Source organism: Hippichthys cyanospilos, chromosome 2 (genome assembly GCF_059441005.1).
Source record: "Hippichthys cyanospilos isolate Australia breed blue-spotted pipefish chromosome 2, RoL_Hcya_1.0, whole genome shotgun sequence".
In the NCBI taxonomy this organism is placed as follows: domain Eukaryota; kingdom Metazoa; phylum Chordata; class Actinopteri; order Syngnathiformes; family Syngnathidae; genus Hippichthys; species Hippichthys cyanospilos.
In genome coordinates this window covers 34,724,155-34,744,815 of record NC_142370.1, presented here as the reverse complement: position 1 = coordinate 34,744,815, position 20,661 = coordinate 34,724,155, and the positions used below count along the sequence as shown (strand labels likewise).

Below are 20,661 nucleotides of genomic sequence, written 5' to 3'. Positions count from 1 at the left end.
TAAAGCTAGCTCGCCAGCTGGCTTGCCAGCTATCTCACAAGCTAGTTTACAAAATAGCTTACACGCTAGCTCACAAGATGGCTTACAGGCTAGCTTACAAGCTAGTTTACAAAATAGTTTACACGCTGGATGGCTTACACGCTAGCTCACAAGATGGCTTACAGGCTAGCTTACAAAATAGCTTGCACACCATCTCACAAGATGGCTTGCAGGCTAGCTTACAAGCTAGTTTACAAAACAGCTTACAAGGTAGCTCACAAGCTAGTTTACAAAATAGCTTACAAGCTTGCTCGCTAGCTAGGTTACAAATAGCTCACGAGCTAGTTCACGAAGGAGCTTACAAGCTAGTTTACAAATAGCTTACAAGCTAGCTCACAAGCTAACCAAGCCAACTAATATCAAAAATCAGGAATACTTGAGAAAAAGGGTGAAAAATGGTTAAACAACTGAACGTGTTTTGCTGAGAATTTGCAGTCTTTCTGCAATCATCTGCAAGCATGTGATGTATTGAGAAAGAAAATAACGGAATTCAAGCTCCTCATAGTGAAGTGTTTTTGGAGTATTGTATTTCCTTTTTGTTTGCGTTATCTTTGTCATTGGGTCGTTATGCTAGAGCTTTGTGAATTTAGAATGGCTAATGGCCTGTATGAGCAGATAAGAAGTCAGGAAGCAATGATATTCTCTTCCCGCGACTTCTGGCAAATGATACTAATATGAAGTGATTGGAAAACGGTGCCTCATGAAGCACTGGTGATATTTTTTCTCCTCTGGATGGTGCTCTTGGTTTAAATGCTAACAGCTAGTGCAATGGAAATTTCTTGCATCTCCCCTACATCTTTAAAGCAACAGTGCCACCCGAAGGAGCTAAAAAATATCCCAAATGCTTCACGAGGCTTCATTTTAATACGTAGCAAGGAGAACCCAGACCACAAGGCTTTTCGCTCCCTCCGCCTCGCATATTTACAAGGGGAAAAAAAAATTACATTCATTGAATTCACTATAAAGCTAATTCATCTGTGTCTCTTTTTCGGGCCGATTTTCACATGGTTTCACCTCTTTTTGCAAAACAACCTTTTCCGTTGCTGTAATCTGGACCCACATACCCAGACAATTATTAGTGATAAACAAGTCATCAAACTTTTCTTTTTGATCCATATTTATACCTATGTACACAAGCAGCAATCTAACATCACAAAAACCCACCCACCCAGGAGTAGCATTCACCCCCCCCCCCCCCCCCCCCGAAAAAAAATGCAAACACTGCCCACATCGTACCCTGTTCTAAAAGAGCATGCCATGTTAAACAAGGAACACACAAAATGTCTTTTTACAGAAAAAAAAAAACACCCTTAAAAACGATTTCCTTTTTGTCCCCGCTCACAAAACGCTGGACCCACCTGGCGTGGTTTGGGGTTTTCTGGGGGGCCCGCTTCTGCCCGAGGAAAGTTCTTTTGGGGTTTTCCGGAAGAAGGCGACGTTATGCGGGGTGCCGGGAGGGGAGCTTCCCGTGAGGGACGAGGGGGGTGGGCGGGCGGGAAAGGGGGAGAAGGGCTCAGGCGGACTGGCGTTTGTTTTGTTGAGTCAGAGGTGACGGGGGCTGGGGTGGCCGTTGTGGTACAGCTTCTGCTTGATGTGCACCATGTTGCCGCTGGAGTCGTCCAACTGTCGGAGCTGGGCCCTGCGCCGCAACTCTCGGAGGTTGCAGAACTGCGGCAGCCACGACCAGGACGGCGTATCTGGAGAGGGGGGATAACGGGTGATCGGTGCTCTCGCAGTTACGGTGCCGTGAAGCCTCATGAAGCACTTATGATACCTTTTAGCTCCTCTAGATGGCATTCTTGGTTTGAGGATGCAGTGGAATGTAAAACAGTCCATTGCACTAGTCTTTATCTTTAAGACCAACAGCGCCATCTAGTGGAGTCAAAAATATCACAAGTGCTTCGTGAGGCTTCGTATACAGGTTTACATCTTTTACGGGAGTTGTTTTTGCCATTGCCGCAATTAGTCCGCGTCGTCATCGGGAGAAAGAGTTCCGACTACGTTTTGTCCGAGCTGTATCGATCGAAGACCGAATGGGCCCCCGTCGTTCCGTCTCGACTTAAGTATTAGTAATGCGGCGTGTCCCGCGTGACGTGTTCCTCACGGATGACTAAACCCAGCAAACGGATGAGTGCAAATATTTTTTTTCATATTCAGAGGGACTCCATAGAGGGATGCTCACGCTGGGGAGGTAAAGCGAAAGTAGCGGATGGCTGTCACAACCGTGCTTCTGGGAGGAACTTCCGAATCAAAGCGCCGGTTTCATCTGACATTTTATTTTGAAGGGAACGTTCATTCGGAACCTACGTTGACAAAATGACAGCGACTTGACGGCCAGCGGATTCTCCGTGAGTCTCATTTAACCTGCTAAAGCTAAGCTAAAAAAAACAAAAGAAAAACCGACAGACGGCGTCCCATAGGTAAACGTGTATCCTGCCCGGGTCAATTTCGGCGGGACGTGGGCTGCTGGAAGGGTGGAAAAAAGTTTGGCTCCGCTCGCACAAAACCACCCAGAAGCACTAGCATGAAAGTTTGACTCATGCGCTAGCATAAAAATGACTTCTTGCACTCGCGCAGACTTTGGAGCAGAGTCGCCGAGGTCATTTAGGCCCCCGGCTTCATCATCGCCCTAATAACATTTCATTCTGGGAAGTACAAGGGAGCGTTGGCACACTGGCAAGGGTGCGTGCGCTCTGATGGATTTATTTCTGATCCTATCCTATCATAGATATGAAGCTTGAAATTATATTTCAGCCCGCATGTCCAAAACCTTTTTTTTTGTCTTCTCGTGAAGGATGTAAACCTCACTGACCAAACGGTACGATTTCCCGTGGTTAAGAGATCCAATTATTTGTTTTTGAAATGATTGATAATCGTTTGAATGATCCAGTGCGTATCTTATTTCAAGTTAAGTGGGGAAACGTTTGGATTACTTCCTGTTATGTTGTGGGTCAAACCGACCCATCAAAAGTTGAATGAGATTTTTTTGTAGAAGTCTTCTGCTTGGCGCTTAGAATTCATTTTGTGGATGTATTTTTGTCAGGATGCTTTTTGGAAAATTCCAAATCTTTGCAAGTTTTTTTTTTTTTTTTTACTAAATAAGCAAAACTGATCCATTTTAGAGCGTTTGCACGAAACAGCGCAAACATGCACTTTTGTCAAGCGCCGCCTAATTGTCAATAACGAGGCTGCGTTTTTTCAGCCGACTTTGACGCATTATGAAAAGGAAAAGATGGCTTGACACAGTGTGGTTTCATTCATTTAGGTTCATAGGTTTTGAAACATTGAGTTGAAAAAGGGACGTCGACTTGTACTCGGAGAAATACGCTAGCTAAATGGAGATGGCGCAGTCTTGGGCTCATTATTATTAGCTTAGCTGGCATGAAATAAAAAAGAACGGGAGCGTTCAAATCATCTTAAGCGACTAGGTTGTCGGTTGTTCCGATTTGAGGTGAGGCGTTTATTTCTTCAATCTGTGGCCGGTTTATCGGGGCGGAGGACACGCTCAAACGAAGGGGGGGAAAAGGGACCCCCCCCCCCGCGCAAAGTAAGCGGAGTACCTGGGGAAAATCTCACAATTCATAATGCATAAGGCATGAAAGTACATTTGGGCGCAACAGAGATAAGTCCATGGCATAAAAGCCACCCCGGGGTGGGGTGGGGGTGAGGGGGGCAACGCTTCTGAATTTTGGGGGTGTGAGGCGAGGAGCGGCGCAGACATTTCAGCTTGCCAGGTTAGAAAGTGAAGAACGGATCGGGCCCGGCTACTGTAAAGGATGGGGAGCGGCGGCCATGCTGGTCAAGTTGAGCGAGGGTGGAGTGTGTGTGTGTGTGTGTGTGTGTGTGTGTGTGTGCGCGCGTGCGTCGGGGAGTTATTTATAGCTGAGAATGGGCCACGCTGTCCACAAGGACCGCTCTGAAGGGTATCCAAAGGAAAAGTGGGGGCAAGCAAAGACGAGTCTCTCATTTGAATAAAAGGACGGCCGTGGCGATACCTGCATTCCAAAAGGCAATGGCTGCCTTTGCTTCAAATCCCAAAGACGTATTTTGACGTTTTTCCAGAGTCCAGGTTTTTAGCCGTAGGACTGTCGCAAAATGCTGCGTTCTTAAATTGCTTTAAACCTTCATGTCATCAATCATTTGAGGTAAACTGTAAAAGAAAATTGCAGTTTTTACAGTAAGATACCGGTGACTTGGTTGCTAGAAAAGTACCGTTGAAGTACGGTAACACATTTTTTTACAAAATATTGTATTGATACTATTGATTTGACATAGCTACACATTTTGTAACGATAAAAGCAACCATTTTTTTCCGTAATCGTAGTAAATGTGTTACCGTAATTTAAGGGTAATTTTCTGGCGACCGAGTTGCTGGTATCGTACCGGAAAACAGATTTTTTTTTTTGTGTACCTAAAATGATTGAAATTTATTTTCTACATTTATGGTAAAAAACTTGAACTATTGATTTTACGGGTCCCAAATGAACTGTGAAAACAACAAATCACGACCAATGTCATTTCTTACCGTCAATGTTGAAAATGTGTTATCGTAATTTAACGGTACTTTTCCGACAACCCAGTTGCCGGTACCTTACTGTAAAAACTGAATTTTTTTTCAGACACTGTAAGGTAGAACTAAAAGTAATTGATTACCTTAATACTTTAAAACTACTTCATATAATTGATTAGCACTTATTACCTCAAGCATGTGATTGTAATCAATAACTTATTACTTAAGTTCAAAAGTAATGGACTACTTTAATACTTAATTTACATATTTATAGACATTACAGACACACACACACACACACACACACATATATATATATATACATATATATATATATATATATATATATATATATATATATATATATATATATATATATATGTATGGGAAAAAAATAAAACGTAAAAATGCGTCTTTGGGATGGAATGAGTTTTTTTTGCTGTCATGAGATATTTCCAGAAGATGAACGGACATGGGAAAGGGGGCGCATAGGCAATCACGGCATCCCGGTGCGTCTTCCTCACTTGCTATTCCAGCTGTTCACCGGCTCCCGTTCTATTTTTAGAACGGGAGGAGGAGAGCGCGGTGCGTAAGCGGGAGCGGGCATGTGACGGCGCCTTCATATCCTAAGCCTCCCTCCGACTCGGCGCCGGCCGCACGCCCAAATCCTTCCTGTTCACCTCCGCCCCTCATCGCCGCGAGGCTAAACGCGTGCCACCCGGCACCTGCGTCACTCGCGCACGTACGGCGGCGCACACGGGGCTTTTCCCGCCCTAAGGATGGGACCGGACCAAACTGCACCAGTTGACTTGAGGAGAATGAGATGGGATGTAGCTTTTTTAACTGTTAGCATGGCAACCGTGTGTTGCGTCGATTGTTAGCGTTAAGCTACGTAGACTTTTAAGGGGAGACTGCGTTGTTTGAAAACGTTTCATTGCATAATTCTTTTTGTTTTATGTTTAGTGAGACGGTGAAGTAGTAGACTTGGGAAAAGATAATATTAATTTCAAAGGTTGTCGCTTCGTCTGCACTGACATTTTGGGATGCGTTTTCACTGCGGGTGGTCACTCTTTCCAGCAACCAATGGCCTGCTCTTAACCAGGAAATGCAAGATAGAAGTTTTTTTGTTTTTTTTAGTCAATTTAACAACAAATTTATTTGTAGTGTGTGTAACAGATGAAATTCTTCTGAAAGCCTTCTATAGTTATAGGCCAGGCAAACGAGAACTGACATCCATCATTTGAATATCAAATGCCAGCCAGTGAACATGATTGGTAGTTGCACTCTTGTCCCCGACATTCCCTCAGATGCGGGATAATAAACATAGCTTTGTTTGCGTGTTACACTTATATTACTGTGATTGTAGAACCACGTACATGGTACTGACTTTAAGTGTAAATGCAAAAAGAGAAAAAGAAATAGTATGAGTGCAGACAGAAGCAGACCTGACAAATGACGGACCAGAAAAAAAAAAGTCAAATTTTGCCCTCTAGTGGTGGCAGAAGCGTGGGCAAAAAAAAGCATTGACGGACTGACGATTACAATTTCCGGCTTGCGAACCAACATGACGGAAAGGGGGCGGGGCTCTGACGTATGACGAATGCCGGACCAGCAATAAAATGTTGCCCACCTCTGTTTATTTTCATCATTTCCAGTGGAAAATTTTTGTTTGAAATCCAAGCAAATTGGAGGTTACTCGGTGTCACCAAACTTTTCAGTAAACTTTAAACCCTGGAGGACTGAGGTCCCAGCTTGCACAGAAGCTTCAGTCATTAACTTTTTTTTTTTTTTTTTTTTAGAATAACTTCCTGCGCCCTGCCAATTTGTGCCAAACGACTGAATACATTCCATATTTAGATGCGAAAGCAGATGGCTGTTGAAACATAAAAACGTTGTGGAAGTTTTATTATCCAGCTCAGTGGCTATTGTGTAATCGGAGAGCGCGTTGAACAGATACAATATGGGGGGGGGGGGGGGTAATAAGGGCACAACCATACTTCTTAATTGGATTCAAGCATATGGCGTGAGAGGACGGAGATGTTGATGATGTCACATGATGACACAATGTTTTTCTGCAGAGGTGTTTCATAACCTGAATTTTTCATAACAAGAGGCGTTGGTAAGTAGCGCTAGCAGTGGATTTTGAAAACTGTCCTGATTCGCTTGGATTTGTTTCAGTCACTTGAGCGCCAACATTTTCACTCCAGATAATCTTATATAATCGTCACAAATAATAAAACATGGGGAAATTAAAAACAGGGGGGAAAGGCCCAGTCAAGAGACAGGTGACGAGCCTACAACGTCGAAGAAAAATAAGCTTTCAACATGCAATACCAGGAGTCCTACTTGAAATAGTGGCTTGTGGCCATTAAAAAAAAGGTTGTGGACCCCTGTACTAAATGATAGCGATGATGAAATGAAGCCTCACGAAGCGCATGTGATCTATTTATTTTTTACCCCTCTAGACGGCGCTCTTGATTCGAACATAAAGGGCAGTACAATGGAACTTGCTTACATTTCCGCTACGGTTAAAGTATGAGAGCCGCCTAGAGGAGCTAGAAAGTATCACAAGTGCTTCATGAAGCTTCAGTTCCCCATCACTACTAAATACTTCAACATAGTTCCTTGACAATAAGCTACTATCTATTTTTACATTCAACATTTTTTTTGAAAAACTAGAAAACACCTGAAACGCAACTATGCATGAATCCTTCAATGGCTTTTTCTTGGCGGCACGGCTTCCAAGAGCAGAGCGTTTACATTTTATTTTCTCCAATCAGATTTGAGCCTTGTTAATCTATTGTCCCCAGGGCCTTCCGAATCAATTATTAGCAACGGGACTGCGCCTTGAACTGATCAGATTTGATATTCATTAAAGCAGAGCCAGAGCGCCGACCCCGGAGGACGCCAACATTTCTCTCTTGCCAGCACAATTTGTTACAGCCCGATTCGCCGTTTGTGGCGATTTCGTGATCGGCGTCTGTGTGTGGTATGACGCGTTTGATTCCGATGATCCCGTTTTGCTATTTTAATCATGAATTCATATGTTATTTGGACATTTTTAGTTGTAAGAAAAAGGTCATACTTTGCATTGAATTCATTTGACGAGGCAAATGATTTTTCAGGTAGGATTACAACCTTTAGAAGGACATTTATTACGTGCCCTCGGCTGAAAACGACATCACCTGTCCTCAAGGCTTGGCTAACGACCAATCATGGCTGACCTGTTGGTCATGTGACGTTCACGAGCTCCTTGTTTAGTTCTTACCCGAGCCATCGGCGCACGTGGTCATTTTCAGTCGACGGCAAATTTATGGTAGGTGAAAAATCATCGCGTTCTCAAATGAAGCCATTCGACGCCAGCGGTGGAATTTGACGTTTTAAATGATGAGTCCGGACATCGGATCCGAGGCAATCGCATTCAAGGAGGTGAACGCGCGGCCACACCATCAGTGACTGATTGGGACGGTATCTGAACTTTTCACAACTCGAGTAAGTACAAGGAGTTCCTCTGGAGTCCAATCATTGGTCTTGGACTTCAGTGTGCGCACCGCTTTCTTTTGCCATTCTGCCGTGACCCCGATGTGAGTGTGAAGGATTGTCTGTCTCTATTGGTGCCCTTTGTTTGAGTGCCGCTCAGTACGCGCCATCCTTTGTCTTTTGAAGCCGGCTGAGATAGACGTGGATGGATGGATGGATGGATGGATGGATATGGCTAATGACTGGATTGGGGGATGAATAAGGGACGGACGGATATCAATCAATCAAATTGTGTTTGTATAGCCCTGAATCACCGTAGTCTCAAAGGGCTTCACGGATGAAAAGAGGTCATGTGGAGACTTCTTTCCAAAAAAGAAGTCATACAGAGTCATCTTTTCGTTATAGGTCCACAACAGCATCCCCTGCTCAAAGCTCCCAAAATCCCCAATTTGGGGAAGATCTGAAACCTTCAGAGGGGACCACAGGTGGGAGGAGCCCCCTTCCAGGCCCACAGGTTGCAGTGGATGCTGCGTGTACCAAATACAGAAATATAGATACACATCACAGACAGGATGTGACTGATGACAGGCCAGAGGGAGGGATGGATGTGGCTAATGACTGAAGAGCGGATGGATGGATGATGAATGGATATGGCTAATGACTGGATGGATGAATGGATGGATGGACGTGGCTAATGACTGAAGAGCGGATGTAGGGATGATGAATAGATATGGCTGATGACTGGATGCCTTTATGGACATGGGATGGATAGATGATATGGCTAATGACTGGATGGGCGGATGAATAAGGGATAGGTGGATATGGATGGGCGGATGAATGAAGGATATGGCTAACGACCGGGCGGACGGATGTGCGGATGAATAGCGTTGATAAAATGAAAGTCAGGCCTTCAAATTGTACGGGAATGTGAAATCGCTCCCCGCAAAACCAACAGTCTAGCGACTTGTTTTTCGCTTATATGTCCACAGATCACAGCAGATCTTGGGTCAAAAAAAGTTTGGGCACCCCTGGTCCAGGTCCTACCGGACTGTTTTGTCGTTTTTACGTTTTACTAACGGCGGTTAAATCACCTTTCCGCGTCTAGAGCCAACGGTTTCCAATTCCCTCATTTCCTTACGAAATCGAAATCGGCCCCGCCCAATAAGTGGCTTTCAAAGTAGGAAAGGTGAGATCTTACCGTAGTAGCGGCTGGACCTCCAGGCCCTGAGGGCGCAGTGCAGGACGCCGTCCAGCCAGAGGAGGAGCCAGCTGATGCAGAAGCCCAGCAGCAGGCCCAGCATCAAGTCCATCTCCTGCTTGGTCACGCTGTCGCTTACGAAGTAGTTCTCCGACGAGTCCACCAGGGAATGGTCCCCGTCGTACGGGATGACATAGTGGACGTGATGTCTGCGGGCAAACGCGCGCGCAAGCCTGTTACATCTTCGGTGCGCCGAGTTCAAAAGGACAACCTCATCACTAATGTTGCTCCATGATATTCATACAGAGTAACTACAGTTGATATATTAAATGTCTAGAATGATCAAAAAAATGGAGATTTTATTTTTTGGGCCATTTCCTAGTGAGGAGCAAACAAAATGAGGGCATTTTTATTTCCTGTGGCAAATGAACAAAACTGACAAACAGCAATGGAGCATTAGTATACGTGTATGTATTTTTTGTCTTCAGTCTCTTTTATTGATAACTTTGATACGAATACAGCAAAGCGGTGTCCGCCATCTAGTGGGGAATGCCGATATTACAACTTCAAGTTTGGTACTTGCCTATCTGAATCTTCCAGTTTTTTTATCCACATTTTTGGAATGCGTTGTTTTTTTCTGGTATTATTTCCCCACATTGACCCCATTTCCATGGAAAACATTGAATATTGATGAGTTTAAAATTCAGATCATTTCTCTCCTTTTTTTTTTAAATGAATGAATCAATTGTGGGCCCTGTATTCCCTCGTGTACTCCCAGATGTATCCTCTTTTTGTCACTCCAGATTCAATTCTTCTTATCAGCTACGCAGTCTCGAGAGCCTTTTTGTCTTTGCCCACATTCCTTTGAGCCTTTCAAAGTTTGTTCTTGCTGATTGCTTCATGTGTGCTTGATCATGTCCACGGCTTCTACAGACCTGTTGATTCCCGCTAAAAAGCTTGCTATCAAAATGGAACTCTAACCTCATTTTCATCAAAATATTGTGTGTGTGTAGATAGATAGATAGATAGATAGATAGATAGATAGATAGATAGATAGATAGATAGATAGATAGATAGATAGATAGATAGATAGATAGATAGATAGATAGATAGATAGATAGATAGATAGATAGATAGATAGATAGATAGATAGATAGATAGATAGATAGATGAGGCGCACCTTCAAAGTAGGGTCTATTTTAAAATTGTTACATTATAAGGCACATAGAATAGAAGCAACAGGGTTGTTTTGCGGTGGATAGTGTAATTGCAATAAAATAAAGATTGACTTTTTTTTTTTAAATTTCAGGCACTTTGATGCACTTTTTTTCAGTTTTAGACTAACCCGTAAGCTGTCTATACGCTGTAAAAAAATAGTTAACGGTTATTGAAAGTTGATTTATATTGCTTTTTTCTTTTTTTCAATCTTAAAAGGGTTCACTTTTAGGTAGAGTATATTCAATTTTTATGAATGTGTGATTTATAGTCAGTGCAGCGAGTGGGTGGGGGCTCTTTCCATGTTTTCTCTTTACAGAGAAAAAAGCCCAGAATTAAATAAAGAAAAGTGACTTGCCCGAGGGAGTCCAAATCTCCCAGACAGCTGTGTGATGCAACGCTGTTGAACCTCCGATCAGCATTGTAAACATGCGGCTAAATGAAGTCCTTTCAATACAGCACTCGGGTCGAAACTAATTGGTGTACCTACTGTAATATGCGGCCTGCGCTTTTAATGTCAAATTCAGCGTGGATGAATGCAACAGTCCGGAAAAGAGGACAACGTCCGCCCCGCAGTAGCTGACACCCTTCCGGCGAATAGAAACGCATTCTAGTGCACATTAATGAATCCACGGATGACTTGATTGCTATTGCCTCCGCCGCTAAAAACACATCTTCCATCTCACCCACCACCCTTTTTGGAGGCAGCTTCATTTTTTGGGGGGCCGGTACGGAGCGCGTGTGCAATTGCAGCTCACACTCCATCACCTATTTATGGCGCCTCCGACACACACCTTTGGCGAGGCTGCATGCAGCAAAGGCGCACAGTCGACGCATGCAAAACACGCCTCGACCGCCGAGCGATGAACGGAGGCGGCAGACGAGCGGCTTTGCGGAGCTCCCTGCTCCCCCCCCCCCCCCCCTCGCAAGAAATCGAGGGGGAAAAGCGGCAAAAGGGCCGTCGCCGACGCATACGCGGACACACACGACAGCGTTTATTACCTCCCACAGTTGCAGTGACAGACGCGGTCCTCCCCTCGTAGATGTGGCAAGATGTAGTTGTGAAAGCGATCCAGTAGTGCGTTCATGTCCATTAAACAGGCGATCGCCTGAAAACACACATGCCGCTCAGCTGGGACATGACGCGCGCGCAAAAAAAAAAAAGAGGAAATAAATTCTCCGGCTAAAAAAATAAACCTCGCGGTGAGGGTAAAAAAAAGGAGAAGAAGCTCCAGATTGTGAGAGAAGCAGGAGGAGGATGGGGAGAAGAAGGTGGAGGGGGGTGTGCGTGGAGGGGCATGGCTGAAAATGGATTATTTATTTATGAAAGGAAGGTGATTATAAAGACAAGCAAAGGTTGCTTTCGATTCAACCTGTTTTAGGAGAAGCTGTGCATGGGGAATGGGGGGTGGGGGGTGGGGGCATGTGCAGGGTGTGTGCCTTACCATTACAACTGAAGCGCCCAGAATCATAAAAATCATGGTGGTTGTGATCATATGCATCCAAACTTCCAAAGCGGCCCGCCACTGGTCCTCTCTCTGCGTCCACGGCGGCTAGGATGCGCGGGGCTCGCCCTCCTCATGGGGCCGCCGCACAGCCCCCGGCTCCCGGCGCAGGCTGTCCGGGGGTACCCCTCCCTCGCTCCCTTCCTGCGCGGGAAGCGGCCGGCGGGCCCTCGCCGTCCAACGACAACCCCCCTCCCCGGCGCCTCGGATGCGGCTGTCTCCTAATTACCGATGCGAAAGGATCCGCTCCTTTCTCGGTCCATCTCGACAATCGAACGGAGAGAAAACGAAAGGCTACCCTGGAGGGGGGGGCGGGAGGGGGATGCCTCCTGGGCCCGGGGATATTCCGCCTCAGTGCCGGCAAAGTCTGTCCTCCATGGAAGCCGGAACGGTGACTTTCCCGCGGACGGACGTGTCAAAAATGCGCGGCCGCGACTCCTCCTCCCCCGGTCGGCATGGGGGCGTCCAAAGTCTGCGAGCCGGTTAGACCTACGCCGCGCCTCGAGTCCCGCTCCCGATCCAGCTGCGTCGACACCCGGAGCCGCACGCGCATGACGAGACTAACCCATCCCGGATGCCCCGAGCGGCGGCGATCGAGCGGCGGCGCCTTCTCCCACGACGGTGCGCGCGCGCCACTGCGTGGTGGGCGGCGTGGAGGGGAGGCTTGGGGGGAGGGGGCTGAAGTCGGAGGGGGGGGGGGGGGGGGGGGGGGGGTTAAGAGCTCCTCTCTGTACGCGGGACGCTCGCACGATCCCGGCCTTTCCCGATTGTCTTGAGCGCCAAGACAGGGGTGTCCAAACTACGGTTTGGGGGCATTTGCAAGCCCAACGTTGGTGGGTGGGGGTGGCATCAAACCCATTTTTATGCTGGGCCGCATTGTAGGCGTGCTTTCTGTCGGGGGGCCGGTATGACTGTGAAGTCAAATACCTTTTAAATGTGTTCCAGACCGGCAAAAACTGTTCAAAAGAGGGATAGTTTTGTTTTGTTTTTTTTAATCCTTGCCCCCCCCCCCCAAAAAAAAAAAAACTTGCATGTTTGGTATTTTAGCCAGAAATTTGAAGTCAATCAGCATTTCACTGGCTACATAAAACGATGTAGCGAACCTTCAGTTTGACACCCAAACAAAAACAACACACCAAATAATAGTACATGGATGTCAATGCAACGGCCTTCAGAGGCTTTTATTGTGAAGTTTTTCCATCGAAGCCCAGATTGCATTCCAATTAGCTTGACGCATTCTGGCAACTCCGTTATCCCAAACCACGTTAGTTAGCTAAGAACATCAACGCGCCGCCACCCCTTCAAGAATCCTATTCAATCACAGAATGCCAAAAAAATACGCGGCACTTCTAGTCATTGGATGAACGAACGGCACGAGTTTCCGCTAGCTGCTGAAGTGAGGACGATATGTATGGTGCATTCAATTGCAGTTGGACATTTCAAATTCACACAGAAGGGCCATCAATCCATTAATCCTCAACGACCATGTATGATAATAATAACAATAATAATAACTGTTAACGGTCAGATAATTATAGTTCAATAAAACTGTTGTTTTGGTTCACTGGGATCAACCGGCGAAAATATTCACCGCTAATTTGAAAATTGCCCCTCAAGCCAATGATTCACAAAACTGCTCTGCAAAACACGACGATTGTGTCGCCAAGGAACTTTTCATATGTTTATTGATTGCTGGGAGAAACACAATAAGTAGCTTCATGCAGAAGCTGCTGTCACTCGCTGCTCACACTCACGCGCCACCCCAGCAGGCCCCGCCTCCAAAATAATCCCATCATAAACTCATTCCAAATTCATTTACGTATTTGGCTGAACTTCCTCTCCTGCTTTTAATTAGCACAGAAGGTGAGAAGTCAAAATGAAATGAGATACACTATGATTCATATTTGCCTTACACCATCTGGAATCAATTGAATCTCAGATGACTTTGGTAAGACGCAGGATACACCTTGGACCGGTTGCCCCCCCCCCCCCCCCCAAAAAAAAATAAATAAATAAATAAATAAACTTGACAGTGAGTGTTTATGTAATCTCGAGTACATGTAGGCTGAAACCGGCTTAATACCAGCAAACGATACACAAAAAAAATACACAATCCATTGAGAGTAATCATAAAATGCAATCACATGTGAAAGGCGCGCAATAAATCTCAGCATTTACTCAAATGACTTTGTCATTTACAAACAAAACGAGCGATGATCCGCCGCCAAAGCTGGAAGTCATCAATTCCATTCGACTTCAGCCGTAAGGTTTTGCGCAATTTGTTGTCATATATGGGCACTCAATCTGTCCACTCTTTATTTTCCGCCGGCCTGTAAAATGATCTTTTATGCGCCCGCGCATGGATATACAGCCCGATGTTGTCAAGCTTTCAAGGCGTTATTTTTAGGCCCGCTCACTTAGCGTGTATACGGACGGACAAACGTCTTGCGTTCCTGTCAGGTGGCCGACGCCGACTGCGGTACACGCACGGGTGGCCTTGAGGCAATGACGCCCGCTTCCGAGCGATGTTCTTGAGAACGCTCGCCAAGGCGTGTGGCCGCGCGGACCGCGCGCTTCCACCGATGCCGTTTTTATGCGCTCGTCTCACCGAGAATTTGATTTAGTAAACATTTGCGCTATTGCTTTTCAGCCCACGCCTCCTCCACATCACATTCTGCGAGCGCGTGGAGTCACCAGGAGAAGATGACGAGGAGATTTGCACAAGGTGGGTTGCTGCTTTTCGCCGTCGGATTCTTTTTCGCTCGGTGCCCGCAACAGGGGTGTCCAAACTTTTACTTACAGAATAATCAAAGGACGCGAGGGCCACTTTGATTTTTTATTTCTATAATCGTTCGCATTAAGTCAATCAAGCAACTGCACATTGTGTATGGGTATAAATTCCAGTGATTTGCTTAAAAACAGCTTTCGATAAAAACAGTTGAGGATTTGATTCGATTTTGGGGTGGTCAAAGAGCGCTGAACATTAGTTGAATTTCAGCTCCATATTCAGACCCAAAACTGAAGAAATCTGTTAGAAAATGACTATTTCCGAAGCAGTTACTTGGGAATCATTTATTATTCACTCGTGTTATGAAGCAAAATGTCACAAGTTAATTTTTTTGCATTTTTACAAAGCCCTACAAATATATACAACAATATTAGCGGCACATATTCCAACATTTGCTGCGGACCACTTAAAAATAGGTGGCGGCCCATAAATGCCCTCCCCTCCGCGTCATAGTTTAGACACCTTTAGTCAACAACGTGGACATTGAAATAATAGCGGATATAACAAAAGTGACACCGAAAAACATGATTAGCAGATTGTATTGATGACAGCAGTAATGTTTATATTTCTGTTTTATTTCTTACAGCGAAAACGATCCGATTTGCTGTACTTCCGGGTGACGTAGGCGGAAGCAAACAATATCTGGAATGACGTAACATACGGTCACAATCTTACTCTCGAACCCACGCGCATTTTAAAACTAGATCAGGAAAGTAAGTAACAATTATTCACTGTCCAATCCTCCGTTTCGTCGTCTTTCGGAGTACGTTTCTTTCACGCTTATTAGTTACGTAATCAGGAGCAGTCATGTGCAAACTGCTAGCATAACAGCGATCGAGTGCCAAAGTTGGTGCGATTGAACGCACAACTTTGGCCGACAAGACAGAATTTTTATTCAGTTGTCCTTTCGTTCCGTTGATCAAAACATCCACGTCTTCCAGAATTGTTCGGATTGTTGAAAACGGTAGCAATTGAGGGAGGTAGAATCGCATTGATTCTTGCAATCGAATGATGCTTCTCTTCGAAGAAATAAATGGGTATGAACCATCTCTTCACGCGTTTACTTGTATAAACATCGATTGATGGTTTTATTTGACTTTGGAATTCACTTTTACTGCCGCTTTTGTTTTCTTTCGGTGTGTGTTGCGTTCTATAGTTTGAAGCGAGTGTATTTTATACTGTGCTTTAATTTCCTTTAGCCATATCATTTGATCTTTGCACTTGCAGATCATTTTAATAAAAGCCAAGTGCAAACCACAACGTATTACATAATACTAAAGCATTTTCATCGGGTTAGTCTGAGCGATTGTGTTTTCATTGTTGCCTCGCCTCGATTCATGTCATTCAGTGACTGGTTTTGCAGGGCTGTCACGGAAGATGTCAACAAAACACACAGCCAAGCACTCGCGGAGCAACAAGAAGAGCGAGCTGGAAAGGAAGCGAGACGAGCGGTCAGCGCGCCGCGCCCTGGCCAAGGCCCGTAAAAATCTTCCTCAGGATGGCGACGAAGAAGAGTTTCGCAATTTTTCTACTCAGTTGCAAGCATTGGGGCTGAAGCTGAGAGAAGTCCCTGGTGATGGGTAAATCGCTGAACGTTCATTTTTAGTGTTGCGGATAAGCCTATATTTCTGAGATTTTAGATAAACTCGCTCGTGGCAAACTGGAGCATGGGGCAACTTCGGGGAATGTGTGCCTTGCTTCATAATTTATGCAGCACATTTCATTTTCGAGACAACCCTATGTACTTCAAACAGACAAAGATACTGCACCTAAAAGCATGCCAAAATGACCCCCACTCCACCAAAAAAAAGTGCATTGAAGTTTAACGACGTTCAGAAATCAATTTGAAACAGTTAAACGCAAAATAGAGAAAAAAGTGCATTTCTGAAAATGCAAAAATGTAAAAAATAGTACAAGCGCATATCAGTATGTGGAGGTATTTAGTTCAAGTTACAGGGTTCTCTGACTGAAATCCTTCCTTCAGCACCCTCTAGTGGCCGTTTTACTATCAGGCCCTAAATGGTATATGTAGCTGTCAGATTTTCTAAAATGTAAACATGACAGCCCCGCCGCAAACATTTGTACAAGTCGACTTGAAAAAGTTCATGGCGAGGCTGTCATTCTTGAATGTTTTTATTCGATTATCTTATCGATTTTGACATCAATTAATCGAGTTAAGCGCCTTCAATTTTTTAAATCTACTAAGGTTGAAAGTGAGTTGAAGTGGATATAAGTACAGTACACTTATTATTTTCTATACAAATGAATTTTTAGACCCCAACAAATGATGCCTGTATTTTGATCATATGTAATTAGCATTAGCCTATTAATTACCATTTAAGGTCAATAAACTCTAGCATTTAGTACATTGCATATATATTATTCTCCTTAATGTCACTTAGAGATGATGCTTTAACAATATTCACGTAGCAAACCTAAGAGTGGCGCTGCCGGTAACTGCTACGAGGTCAATAACTTCCTCTTCTTCTTCAGCTTGTTGAAGAGCTGACTGGGCAGGTTTTGTGCTTAACTGCCAGGCCACTATGGATTGTATTGATAGGTTCTTTTCTCAAGTAATAGAGCTGTCCTACTTTTTAGGAAACAAAAAAAAAATAAAAATCCCCTTTTGAGGATCTAATAGTGGCTTTAATGAAAGCCCCAAAGCCTCATGAAGCACTTGTGGTATTTTTTTACGCCTCAATATGGTGCTGTTATTTGAAAGGTAAACGCTAATGAATGTGAATGTGAGTGCCATCTAGAGGAGCATGAATGAACACATTTTGCTTCTTCTTACTCTGCGAACTTGTTATTTTGCAGGAACTGCTTGTTCCGAGCTCTCGGGGACCAGTTAGAAGGTCACTCCCGATCTCACCTGGAGCTACGTCAGGAGACCGTCCAGTACATGCAGTCCCATCGAGAAGACTTTGAACCCTTTGTGGAGGATGATATTCCCTTCACGGAGCACGGTAAGAAAATGACATTGCATTTGATGACTTCTCAAACTGGAGATGCACCATGTACAAATATGTTCTATAGTAGGAACGGGACGAGATCTCGCACGTTGAGATCTCGCGAGTTTTAAAACGCCACGAGGTTTCTCATCCCGACACGGCGCGAGAGATATTTTGACGTATTTAATTTTTGGGCTTGTTGGGCCACAAAGTGCTACGGGATACGCAGCAGAATGTGATGCATGACAGTAAAACACAACGCCAAATGTGGTGAGAAGGCCAGACGATGTTTCAAAAATAAACCTAATCATATATGGACATGACACTTTTATTTTGAAGTTTTTCTCTGAAGCATGTGGCAACGACGTTGACAACTCTTTCTACCGCAAACTGATCCTGATTACTTGCGTGTTATTGTACCACGCCTGTTGCTAGCGTTTAACGCGGGGGCTAGCGGAAATGAGCCCTTTGTGCTACTTTTCAGAGGCAATTTGATAGACCGAAGTCAAAACCGACAACACGATTGCCGTTGCCACCGATCACTTTTGAATATTCCAAGATAAGTCAACTGTGTCGTCCGAGGGTCACTTTGACCACCCACAATTTATGGCTAAAGAGAAGCAAAAATCTTAACGGCAAGCACCGCAGCTAACGGTGAATTTTGTTGAATTAGCTCAACTGTAGCTGAAAAATGAGCCCGTAGCAAAAGTGACTCCCGTTTTTGTTTACAAAGATGAAAATGTACTAAAAAGGGTTAACCGTAAATGAAGATAATTTAACGGTATTTTTCTGGCAACCAAGTTATTGGTATTTACGGTAAAAACATCCATTTTATTTTTTTACAGCACATCCCGTCTTGTGGGATTTGTGTCTCGTCCTGTCCCTTTTATATACCGTGTGTTTTGCTTGACCGGCGACCCAATAAAAAGTATAAAGTTCAATAAATTTGGGGTTGCAGTCCAAACTTTGGGAAAGCTTTCATAAAGTAACGCCAATTGAAAATGTACGTCCCTTTGTCCCTTTCACGCATAGTATCCAACTTGGCGCAGCCTGGGACATTTGCAGGCAACGACGCCATCGTGGCGTTTGCTCGCAGTCAGCAGGTGAAAGTGGTCATCCATCAGCTCAACGCGCCGCTTTGGGAGGTGAGGCCATTTTGTCAAAAATGACGCAATAAGACAAAGGTAACCATTTTGGATTCCTTATTTTGGCGCGGTCTGGCAGATAAACGGCACGGAGAAGGAGATGTGTCGAGAACTACACATCGCGTACCGCTACGGCGATCATTATGACAGCGTGAGGCGCATCGGCGACAACACGGAGAGCCGCGGTCAGCTACGCCTTCAGGTGCGTCGCGTTTGATAATATCGACATTGTTGTTTTCCCATCATGACATCCGTAGCTTGTGCGTAACGCGCAAAAGTGCCAACTCATTCGATCCCAAAGACGCATTTGTACGCGTCTCGCAAGAGTCTAGACAAACGTACGGCCCGCGGGACAGTTCTGGCACGCAAATGAGTTGACCCCCCCCCCCCCCCCCCCCCCCCCCGTATTTAACCGTAAATAAACGAACAGTTTTGTCATTCTCAGGTGTCGAACAAGCAAAGAAAAGAGGACAAGCGACACGGGAAGAAAAAGCGGCAAGAGGAACGACATCGACTCAAAGTCCTCAACAACCGAGTGGACCAAAATCAGAATCTACCGGAGGCAATCACTTTAATACCGGCTCTAAACACACTCAGTATATGAGACTGCTACATGGACCAAAAAAAAAAAAAAAAAAAAAGATACTGCTGCTTTCTCACAAGAAATTTGCACAGTAAAATTTAACGCAGGATTCCCAGTGTGGGACCTTTGGACAAACAGAACGAGTGCCTGCAAATGCGCAGCTTGGTGAGGACACAGTGGGACGGACTTCGTTTTGACGATTCTAGTATTTGGCTCCAGTTGAACACCTGATTTGTTAGCTGTCATCTTGTAACAGTTAACACGTGGTTATTTTGTGGAGCTCTTTTGTCACGGACTGATTTTTTTTAAAGATTATTGTTGAAAAATGGTGAAGGAATAAAGGGAAAAATGAACTAAAACTGTTTGCCCATTACCTAAAACTGCTATTCTAAAAAGGAAAGAAAACTGTACGCCCATTCATTCATCCATTTTCTTCCACTTACAAACTTTTTTTGCTAAGTTCTGTGAATCATTGAGGTGCAGTTTTCTGATTTCGTGGAGCAGATTAATCAAGGGAACCTGAATCAAAGGTTTATATTAAACAGATATTATTTTGTTAAATGCGTCAATGGCCTTTTTTCCTTTCCGAGTACAATGACAGCGAGTGCTTCATGAGGCTCCTTTTTGCCAGCATTAGGCAATTGCGTTGACGTCCATGTATTTGTTATTATGCATTCTGAAGTTAGAAACTCATGATTTACACATAGATGAACAGTAGGAAAGTTTTGATACAGTATTTTGTTCAACAAGTCCATTATTTTAAGGTAACTTGGAGTAACTTTTGATAAAAAAAAAAACACTGCAGTACAAGTAGAAATGACGTTTTGTAATTCGTTGTAATTATTTGTCTCGTTTTTTGTCTTCAATTTTTTTTCTGCCCCACAAGTTAGAGGAATTCTTTTAGTCTATTGAACAATAAAACTAATGTCCAGATGACCACATCATTGTTTTACTACATCATGTAAGAGGATTTTTGACATACAACTGCGTGGAACTCACCAGTTTGTCCATGTCCTGCTCTCCGCTCTTTTCACTGCGGAATTTTCGCCGCGGTGGTCCTGGGTGAACCCCCCCCCCCCCCTCCCCCCCCAAAAAAAAACAAAAAACATATTTGAAGACATAATCTTCAGTCAACATTTTCGACATCCGCTTGGCGTCCTCTTTCAAACCGAGCGCCATTGCTTGATTTCCGGGTTTGCGCGCGACGCTTCCATTTGACGTCATCAATACGTCAAGCATAAACACCG

The 20,661-nt window shown here is 44.5% G+C and overlaps 2 protein-coding genes across 4 annotated transcripts; one reads left to right on the top strand and one right to left on the bottom strand.

The window, feature by feature from the left end:
- Positions 1-1,248: 1,248 nt before the first annotated feature.
- tmem240a (transmembrane protein 240a) lies at positions 1,249-12,583 on the bottom strand. Its single transcript, XM_088409161.1, has 4 exons — positions 11,888-12,583; positions 11,445-11,551; positions 9,228-9,436; positions 1,249-1,736 (listed from the first exon to the last, which is right to left on the bottom strand). Exons 1-4 carry the CDS (start codon positions 11,942-11,944, stop codon positions 1,582-1,584), a joined length of 528 nt encoding a protein of 175 aa, XP_088265287.1. The 5' UTR covers positions 11,945-12,583; the 3' UTR covers positions 1,249-1,581.
- A 1,808-nt stretch (positions 12,584-14,391) lies between these two features.
- On the top strand, positions 14,392-19,986 carry otud3 (OTU deubiquitinase 3). 3 transcript variants are annotated; one of them, XM_088436733.1, is made up of 6 exons: positions 14,392-14,672; positions 16,099-16,315; positions 17,553-17,701; positions 18,719-18,831; positions 18,911-19,033; positions 19,277-19,986. In XM_088436733.1, exons 1-6 carry the CDS (start codon positions 14,651-14,653, stop codon positions 19,433-19,435), a joined length of 783 nt encoding a protein of 260 aa, XP_088292859.1. In that variant the 5' UTR covers positions 14,392-14,650; the 3' UTR covers positions 19,436-19,986. The 3 variants fall into 3 exon arrangements, with proteins under 3 accessions (XP_088292859.1, XP_088292879.1, XP_088292870.1); XM_088436753.1 differs by lacking the exon at positions 14,392-14,672 and adding an exon at positions 15,320-15,448 and having other exon boundaries at positions 19,277-19,983; XM_088436744.1 differs by lacking the exon at positions 14,392-14,672 and adding an exon at positions 15,459-15,772 and having other exon boundaries at positions 19,277-19,985.
- Positions 19,987-20,661: the final 675 nt, after the last annotated feature.

What these genes read in the sequence shown, in the direction of transcription:
- tmem240a (XM_088409161.1), bottom strand. Translation starts at nt 11,944, where the DNA reads ATGCATATGATCACAACCACCATGATTTTTATGATTCTGGGCGCTTCA. An exon ending in TGTCACTGCAACTGTGGGAG is followed by an intron (nt 9,437 to 11,444) that starts GTAATAAACGCT and finishes GTTTGCCCGCAG; the next exon opens with ACATCACGTCCACTATGTCA. An exon ending in GAGGTCCAGCCGCTACTACG is followed by an intron (nt 1,737 to 9,227) that starts GTAAGATCTCAC and finishes CCCCCTCTCCAG; the next exon opens with ATACGCCGTCCTGGTCGTGG.
- otud3 (XM_088436733.1), top strand. Translation starts at nt 14,651, where the DNA reads ATGACGAGGAGATTTGCACAAG. An exon ending in TATTCCCTTCACGGAGCACG is followed by an intron (nt 17,702 to 18,718) that starts GTAAGAAAATGA and finishes TTTCACGCATAG; the next exon opens with TATCCAACTTGGCGCAGCCT. An exon ending in GCGGTCAGCTACGCCTTCAG is followed by an intron (nt 19,034 to 19,276) that starts GTGCGTCGCGTT and finishes TGTCATTCTCAG; the next exon opens with GTGTCGAACAAGCAAAGAAA.